The sequence below is a fragment of the Habropoda laboriosa genome, unplaced genomic scaffold (genome assembly GCF_001263275.1).
Source record: "Habropoda laboriosa isolate 0110345459 unplaced genomic scaffold, ASM126327v1 scaffold295, whole genome shotgun sequence".
In the NCBI taxonomy this organism is placed as follows: Eukaryota; Metazoa; Arthropoda; class Insecta; order Hymenoptera; family Apidae; genus Habropoda; species Habropoda laboriosa.
Window position 1 is genome coordinate 523,795 of NW_017100429.1, and position 8,835 is coordinate 532,629.

The following is an 8,835-nucleotide window of genomic DNA, read 5'->3' on the forward strand; positions in this document are numbered from 1 at the left end:
TCTTAACGAGGTGTGATTTATTTTTTTTCTTCAACGTAAAATTCTGATCGAACAATGAACTATGATCGTGTATTGTCACATGTATTATTATTAGATCAACCGACCGTTTTCATGCTCGCTGAAATTATTCGATGGAAATTTTATGAACTGCTGGAAGTGAAGTGACAAGAGCACCATTAATTACACTAATGAACGTGAAATATTCTCTTTTCTTTGCGTTTTTAATTTGGAATTGCAAATATAATACTGCATTTTTCATGCGTCTTAGGTGCATTTTTATCGACCAATGAGAACACTGCTTTCGAACTGCTATCTTCTTCACACGACAAATTCATCGTATTTTTACATTCATGTATATAAATGAGAAAAAAATTTACGTAATTTTACATTCCTTTTATTTCTAATTTATTACAATAGATACAAAAAGATGCTTCAGGGTTACACTTTTAACGAATACCGGAAACGGTCATTCTGACATTTATTTAATATACACGCTTCATTTCCCTTGGTTTAAATAAATATAAATCTGTCGTCACACACTTAGGCATGCAACGTAAATGCACTTTGTTATTAACATTTTATTTGACTAAGCACCTTTTTATTCTCGTCAGTGACATAGCCTTTTTTTACGTAATTGATTAATTTGCGCGTTTTGTTAATGGTTATTTTATTCAAACTTAGACTTCGTATCCTCCTTATAATGTAAAAACACTAGAGAAAATAAAAATACGCCGCCCATCATAGAGAAGGCGCTTATATAATACGGGAATGCACTAGGAATGAAACGTTCATATTGAGTGTGCTGCAGAGGACGGACTGACACTTGAGTGGTACTGTACAAATGTGTCAGACCAATGCGTGTATAGTCTACTTTAAATTGATAGACCCCATAAACATCAGGGATCTTGAATCTCGCTTCGTATCGACCATTTCCTACTGGTTTCATGGTCATACGAACAAACGGATCTATTCTAACAAATTCTAGTTGTAAATCATTAGTTTCATAAGGAATCCATTTGTCTCCAGCTAATTTCTGAACATCAGTGGAATAGACAACATCATCCATTATAGTATATGCTGCTGGTGGCTCAGATTCTCCCACTCTATAGTGATGAACTGATGAAACACGGATCACACCATTTTCCTTAAACACCCAGCGAGCAATCATTGTAGCTACTGCCTCATTTCCAGATTTTTCATACTTCTGACCACCTACAAATCATTCGTTAAATATTTAACAAAAGTTCAAAAGGAAGAAATGTGATTTTTAGATTGTTTTCCTTACCTTGAGCTTTCTGAATGGGACTAGTGAAAGCTTCATCACTGAAGAAGTACAAGGAACCAGAGAATACAACTCTGGCATTGTTTCTGGCTTGGAGAGCTGCAATTAGGAGAGTATTCTTGCCAACTGCATGGGGGTACTCTTTTATGGGATTATGTGGATTATAAGAGTATGCTGAACTAGAAGCTGTCAATAAACGTAAAATTAAAGGATTTTCTGTATCTGCAATCAACCCAGTTCCCTGGTACAGCAAAGGTTGCACACTTTTGCTTCCAACAATCACAGAAGCATCAATTAAATTGGCAGGGTCTGCTACTATTTTAGTATGGTATCCATTATCAGAAAGATCATAATTCAAATGATCAATAACTGCAGAATCCTCCTCATCAATCTCAAAACCACATTCAGAGGCTAATTCGTGGAGAGCATCTCCAGATTGAGAGGAACCAGCAACCAGAACATTGCCACCACCATCAATGAAGTCTGTTATTGTCTCAATACTTAAAGCTCCGCCAAACTCTTCCACGGAAGGTGCAAATATTATCAAATGCTCGTACACGTATTCTCCGTACTTGGACAGTTGCAAATTGGCATCATCGGCTAATTTATACGTCAAGATGTATCCGCTATCTGAAAAAAAAAAAGTGTATAAAAGTAACTGACAACCTAACCTCAATCTTTCTATAAGGTTTGTTATATCTGTGCAGATAGAACTTATACGATATAGATAGATAAACGTAACAGTTTCGTAGCGCTAAGAAAAAAGGAAATTCGAAATAATTGGCAATAAACAATTATTTCATTGAACATAGCAGAATGTTTACACACCCTGTAGCGTCTTGAAGAATATAGAATGCGTTTCTTTAATCGCTAAATTATCCAACAAAACAAGCGTTGGTCCTCTCGCATTCACAATCCCGAATATCGTGATAAAACACAGGAATTTATTTATAAATTTCATCGTGCACCATACGTGATAGCAACCTGCCACGAGACCGGTTTCAGTTATATTTCGTTTAACTATATACAACACGTAACCAAACGGAAGTCATCCGCTTGGCGGAAGTGACATGTTTTCAACGTTATAAATCAAAAACTCACTACATACTACTAGCATAATACGAAATTTTGAAGGAAAAAAGGAACAAATAAATATCAACGTTTTATAAATATAATTTATGATTAAATATCGATAACAATATTCGATTAATTCAAATTGTCCAGAGAAGTAATAGGTCCGCTAAATAAATTGGTTTTGCAATTTTAAAACTAGCATACTAAACATACGTTAATGACGTTAGCAAAAATGCAGCAAAAATATTGTTTACGTATACAGCATGTCTCGCAAGGGAAAATGTACGTAATGCCGTACGAACACAGTGACAAGTGTCACGCATGCTCGAATGCGTTTTAAATGTCAAAACCGAGCGAATTTGTCCGCGTTTATTTGCCGAGATTCTCGCACGATATATAGTTTCGCATAAGTGATGTCCTTGCTGCGTGCCTCGCACGACTATCAGAGTGCTATGGCCAAACCGTGTTACAAGCTGAGAACCTCCCTTTTCGGACACGCGTCCGACGTAAGGGCTGTAGCTACCTTCGCCGACGGAACCATAGTATCCACGTCTAGAGACGAGACTGCTCGTATTTGGAAGCCATCCGGGTATTTAACCTGTTTTTGCATTACATCGTTCTTGTACTTCCTCTAAATGGGTTATACGTTTCTTATGATTGTACATATCGTAAAATAAACACTGTATATTTTGTAGAAATGATAAGGATTACGAGCACACTGCAACACTGAAGGGTCACTCCAATTTTGTTACCTCTGTGTGTGTTATAAATCCATCAGAGCAAAACCCTACAGGTTTCATCATCACAGGCAGTCATGACAAAACAATTCGTATATATGTGCCAGACCAAACAGAGCCCATAAATATTATAAAGAGTCATCAGGATACAGTATGTAAACTGAGAACTGGAATGAAAGAAGGGACATTCTTATCAAGTTCTTGGGATATGAGTGCAAAGTTGTGGAACCTCAGTGACTTGAGCAAGCCACAATTAAACCTGTTGGGTCACACAGCTGCTGTATGGTGTGTGGCAGATTTGTCTAGTGGGTCTATTGTAACTGGATCAGCAGATAAACTTGTTATAATATGGACAGGCGATGGTTCAGTACAGCATAAGTTAACTGGGCATACCGATTGTGTTCGTGATATATCTGCAATAAGTAGCAATGAATTTTTAACTTGTGCCAATGATGCCACTATACGTCATTGGAATGCATCACTTGGAACTTGCTTAGGAACTTATTGTGGACACGAGAATTATATTTATAGTATTTTAGCCCTAGAAAATGGTTCAAGTACATTCACTTGTGGGGAAGATCGTACTCTTAGGATATGGAACAGTGGAGAACTGTGTCAAACAATTACCCTACCCACTCAGTCAGTGTGGTGTTTAGCTTTACTCCCTAATGGTGATGTAGTTACCGGAAGTTCAGATGGTTTTGTCAGGATATTTACATGTGACCCAGAACATTATGCTGATCCAGAAACTCTACAAGAGTTTGAACAGGGGGTAGCCAATGTTAAGCTCAATGCTGAACAAGAGCTAGGAGGGATCAAAATTAAAGAGTAAGTTGGCAAGCTGAAAAATGAATTGGAGTACAAACAGTAAGGAGACATTTTAATTTATCCATTAATAGTTTACCAGATGCGGAAGCGTTGCTTCAGCCTGGACAAAGAGATGGTCAGATTAAAATTGTAAATGACGGTGATGCGGTAAAAGCTTACAGTTGGTCGCAAAATGAACAGAGGTGGATCAAAATTGGAAACGTCATGGGTGCATCCGGTGGAAGTGCAGCTACGTCGGGAAAAAAACTTTATAACGGCATAGAGTACGACTATGTGTTCTCTGTGGATATACAAGATGGTGTGCCACCCTTGAAATTGCCCTACAACAATGACCAAGATCCTTGGCACGTCGCGCAGAAGTTTCTTCATGACAACAGTCTTAGTCAATTATTTTTAGACCAGGTACACGAGGTTTGACAGATACCTGTCGCTTGCTTGTTGATGACAAATAATTTTTATGGCAAATTTATTTTCATTTATAGGTTGCAAATTTTATAATAAAAAATTCTCAACCTGCATCAGTTCTGAAAACTGATGCTCAATATGCTGATCCTTTCACAGGAGGCAGTAGATACATTCCTCAATCGACAGCAAATACAGCTCCACAAGAGTCCGCCCGACCAGCAACGTTCAGCTCCTCAGAGACTTCTGCACCTTCTTATATTCCTCACACAAAGTATTTGAAACTGGAACAAGCTAATCTTTCTCAGATTTTAGGTACTTATAACTTCTTACTCTCAGCATTAATAAAATAATTAAGTATTAAATTTGATATTTCTTGTAACAGAAAAACTAAGGGAATTAAATGCCAAGCAGAGTGAACCTTTAAAAGTACCCAATGACAAATTGGAGTCCCTAGTGCAGCTTGCGAGAGACGAAGCTTCTGAGCAATTAAATTCTGATGCTCTGAGCACCTTGAAGACACTGTTAAATTGGCCAGATGATATACTGTTTCCTGTGCTCGATGTGATTAGGCTTGCGGTGCTCTATAAAGAGATTAATAATGTTCTGTGTACAGAGGAGCTGTTGCAGATTGTGAAGAAGCATGTCAAGCCTGATGCACTTCCATCAAATCAGATGCTCACCTTTCGTATGCTAGCAAATATGTTCACCCATGAAAAGGGTGAGAAATTGTGTCTTAGTTACAAGGATGATATTCTGAAGCAATTGTCAGAGTTAGAATCTCTTGCGAATAAAAATAATCAGGTAAAAGTAGCATGAAGAAACGAAGATATTCATACAAATGCATGGTTAATCTATGAAATTAATTCGTTCAATTATTTTAGGTAGCAATTTCAACGTATATATTGAATTTAACCGTGGCTTTGAATAAGTACAATGATACTCTTGGTAAGACGCAATGCTTAAATGTTATGTTTTCTATATTACCACGTTTGAGCGAATCCGAAGCGGTATTCAGAACTCTCGTAGCGATGGGTACGCTTTTAAGTACAACATCGAATTCAGAAGATCGAGACGATTTGATTAAAGCAGTACGACATTCGGAAGTTGCGTTAAACATATTGCAAACTATGTCAGAAACAACAGTCCCTACGAACAAGCTGGCGAATTGTTCGAAAGAGATCATCAGTTTAATTATTTAAATATATATATATATACTATATAAAATTAAGTGTTGTAATTAACGAACGTATTCGTCGATAATTGCGATAAATAGGTTTCTTATATTTTTTGCAAATTGATGGTTAAAACATTATAATTATTCATTGCTAATAAAAGTACATTTTGCCATAACCTTGACAGACAATTTCTTCATTCGTACAAAATGACAACCAAACTAAGAAAAAAAGGCCTTTCTTCTTCTCCTTCCTTTTTTTTTTTTTTTTTTATAAAGATCAGTGCTGCTTTCGTTATTACGATCATCAGGTATACGGATAAGTGTTGTATTTCGAAATGAAAATTACTCAATTAAAATATATATGTACAACGATGAATATAAAATAATAATTTATGTAATATACATAATATTTGATTAAATCTTTCGAGCGTGATCGCGCCCGATAAACATACAACAGACAACAGTGTAATAGTAGAATATTGTTATTACATTAACGTCAAATATATATTTGTTTTTTATTTCCTTAGTTGTATATCAATTCACTCTCGAGAAGTAAGCATCGAAAGTCGCGATTACCACCAACTTCGTAGTTAATTACATGAAAAATAATAACATTCACTGTATGTGTACGTACACTCATTAATTTCAATTATGCTCGATGAACAATACATATACAGTACACGAAAGATAGTTCTTTTTTTTTTTTACATCAGTATCAGGTCATTTGTGGAATTGTGGGAATGTAAATATGCGATTCCATTTTCATTTTTTCTTTCTTAATTTCTTTTCTTTTTTTTTACAAAAATAATTTTAAATATATAATTTGAGATCTGTAAGACAATAGAAACAGTGCTGGATCGTACAATGGAGACTTGTTTAGTATTTCATTTAGTATTTGCTGTTCATCATCATGTGTGTATGTGTGTGTATTACGTATCGTGTGTGTATAGTTAATTAGCTTCCTTTCTTTTCTTTTTTGTGTTGCTTTGAGAATCGAGAGCGCCGTGTAAAAAAAATTCTGTAGAAAATTTCGAAGATTAATTCTTTTTTTCTATACTTGCTCACTGCTTACGATTTAATGATTTTTAAAATCATTTTACATCACGAACTTAAACCATCTAAAGTATTCTTGCACGCGTTTACGACGACCCTGATAATTTTTCATCTCGGAAATAGAAGACTCGGAATGCCCTATAGAAATGCACTGATCCGTAAAGATGTACTTCATAAATCGATTATTAATCGAGATTAATTATTCGAAATAGATAGATAGATAAATAGATAGATAGATAGAGAGAGATAGAGAGAGAGAGAGAGAGAGAGAGAGAGAGAGAGAGAGAGAGAGAGAGAGAGAGAACGTACATGAGATAACGTTGCATCTCTTAAAATGTTAGAATGCAACGAAGAAACATGCTCCATTCTCGAAGATAAGTCACTTTTGTGGATTGAAAAACTATGTCAAAAATTACGCTCGAATAGTATCGAATCATAACCTTTTTCTTATGTACGTATATACCTTTTTCTTCTTCTATTTCATATATATAGTAATCTAAACTGCTGAGTACGAGTTTCTTTTTTTTTCTTTTTGTACCTCTTTTAACTTAAACTTAGTGTATGTGTGTGTCTGTGTGTGTGTGTGCAAAGCAGTTTTTCCTTTATTTTAATTCGACTACTTGTGACTGCCTGGATGTGACGACTTATTTTAATCAATATTTCATCTTGTGGTTTCGTCTTGAATATATATAAGCATCGTCTGCGATGATAAAACAAACACAGCCTCGTTAATTGAAGGGTTCAGGTAATAAGTATTAAAAGTGTGTGTGTGTGTGTGTGTGTGTGTGGGCGCGCGCGCGCGTGCAGATATATCTCGTCATCTTTCGAAGATGATACAGTGTGTACGTATAAAATCGTATCCTAAAGATGGATTTGAGGGCTGAACGAAAAAATTCCCGATGAAAAGAAGAAATTGAGTAGCTGATTCAAACCTGACATGACACAACATTACAAATGTAATGGTAACCAGTAAGAAAGTACCCAGAGTTTATAAAATACTTTCAGTGTTTAACACTATATATATCACGAGAACTTAGAAAAAGAAGAGCCGCTAGAACCCTTTTTTGTTTCTTTTTAGCAGTCCTAAATATAATTTTTTTTCTTTCCTAAATTGCGATACGATTTACGTCTTAGGTCAAGATTTAGAATAGCGAGAAAGTTCTCCAAGAGAAAAAAAAAAAGAAATTAACCGTGTCCACCATTTACAATTAGTTCTTCTTCTTTTTTTTAAGCGACTTACGAAGTCTCAGAAGAGAAACAATTTTCCATTACACATAGAAAAATACTAGAAAGGCTCAGCCGTATTTTTTTTTCTTTTTGTTTCAACAACTTCACTTGTTAGTTTTTTTCTTTTTAGTACGCAACAAACATACCTAAAATCTGTCTACTTTTACACTGCATGTTTCTTATACCTCTGTAAACTTCCTATCCCGCACCCTTCAATTAGGGCTATTCTTTTCTCTCGTTTCTTTTACTATGGCGTACTAAGGAGGGACCTAAAATTTGTATTGGGTCCCCCCTGGCCCGTCTCATTCGGCTGGAGTGCTCGACGCCCACCTGTCCCATTCTATCCCTGAATCTGGACTAAGACCCAGATCCTTGGGGCTGAGGAAGCTTGGAGCTGGGCAGTTGCAGGGTCCACCAGGTCGACAAGCCCCTATGCACCTCTGGTCATTCCCCCTGCTACTTCTGTCGCCCCTGTCCCTCAACTCCTTCTCAAAACTGTGCAATTGCTCCATAAAGTGGAAGTTCGGGGCAACGTTAGATTTTTTGCTGCGAACTAGGTTGAATGCGTCGTTCAGACTGAGGCTACACTTGTGCATTAAGTAGGCTACGGTGATTGTGACGGACCGGGACACTCCGGCCAGACAGTGGACCAGCACTCCCTTGTCTGAGCTTCGAGCTTCCTCTAAAAGATGAGAAAAATGTGTTTATCTATGGATTGAAATTGGTATAATTTCATTTAACTAGATTAAAATGCTCACCAATAAACTGAATTGCTTGTGGAAAGAAACTAGCTAGGTTCTGGCTCCAGTGATCGCTTATGGGTATTTGCATGTATTTTATCGAACCAGCGCTTTCAAATACATTTGGCAAATCTGGGGTTACATTGAGGATGTACTGTATCCTGTGACGTGCCAGGGCCTCCCTGTCCTCGCTGTTCGCTGCGTTTCCAAGGTACAAGTGGGGCAGAATTTGAACTGGAAAGTCTTTGTCCTCCTCAGGTCCTAACAAAACCACAAGAAAAATTTTAATTTTTTTTTTTTTTTATGGTGAAGCAG

The 8,835-nt window shown here is 36.6% G+C and overlaps 3 protein-coding genes across 4 annotated transcripts in view; 1 reads left to right on the forward strand and 2 right to left on the reverse strand.

Moving 5' to 3' along the window:
- Positions 1-496: 496 nt before the first annotated feature.
- On the reverse strand, positions 497-2,243 carry LOC108575707 (dolichyl-diphosphooligosaccharide--protein glycosyltransferase 48 kDa subunit). The gene is made up of 3 exons (XM_017938586.1): positions 2,111-2,243; positions 1,286-1,912; positions 497-1,212 (listed from the first exon to the last, which is right to left on the reverse strand). The coding sequence occupies exons 1-3, from the start codon at positions 2,241-2,243 to the stop codon at positions 668-670; spliced, it is 1,305 nt and encodes a 434-aa protein (XP_017794075.1). The 3' UTR covers positions 497-667.
- Positions 2,244-2,601: 358 nt separating this feature from the next.
- Positions 2,602-5,525, forward strand: LOC108575681 (phospholipase A-2-activating protein). Its single transcript, XM_017938545.1, has 6 exons — positions 2,602-2,945; positions 3,052-3,921; positions 3,993-4,323; positions 4,404-4,638; positions 4,709-5,127; positions 5,208-5,525. The coding sequence occupies exons 1-6, from the start codon at positions 2,770-2,772 to the stop codon at positions 5,523-5,525; spliced, it is 2,349 nt and encodes a 782-aa protein (XP_017794034.1). The 5' UTR covers positions 2,602-2,769.
- A 2,493-nt stretch (positions 5,526-8,018) lies between these two features.
- The window catches only part of LOC108575704 (dual specificity protein phosphatase Mpk3), a 2,097-nt gene continuing 1,280 nt past the window's right edge, over positions 8,019-8,835 (reverse strand). For both annotated transcript variants that reach the window (XM_017938583.1, XM_017938582.1), the window contains exons 3-4: positions 8,539-8,781; positions 8,019-8,462 (exon numbers count right to left, since the gene is read on the reverse strand). In XM_017938583.1, coding sequence (XP_017794072.1) covers positions 8,083-8,462; positions 8,539-8,781 — 623 coding nt within the window. In that variant the 3' untranslated portion in view covers positions 8,019-8,082. The remainder of the gene's footprint in view (positions 8,463-8,538; positions 8,782-8,835) is intronic.

Excerpts from the sequence above, each read along its gene's own strand:
- LOC108575707 (XM_017938586.1), bottom strand. The coding sequence starts at position 2,243 with ATGAAATTTATAAATAAATTCCTGTGTTTTATCACGATATTCGGGATT. Across the intron at positions 1,913-2,110 it reads ATTCTTCAAGACGCTACAGG|ATAGCGGATACATCTTGACG; the intron begins GTGTGTAAACAT and ends TTTTTTTTTCAG. Across the intron at positions 1,213-1,285 it reads TCCCATTCAGAAAGCTCAAG|GTGGTCAGAAGTATGAAAAA; the intron begins GTAAGGAAAACA and ends AATGATTTGTAG.
- LOC108575681 (XM_017938545.1), top strand. The coding sequence starts at position 2,770 with ATGTCCTTGCTGCGTGCCTCGCACGACTATCAGAGTGCTATGGCCAAA. Across the intron at positions 2,946-3,051 it reads CGTATTTGGAAGCCATCCGG|AAATGATAAGGATTACGAGC; the intron begins GTATTTAACCTG and ends TATATTTTGTAG. Across the intron at positions 3,922-3,992 it reads GGAGGGATCAAAATTAAAGA|TTTACCAGATGCGGAAGCGT; the intron begins GTAAGTTGGCAA and ends ATCCATTAATAG.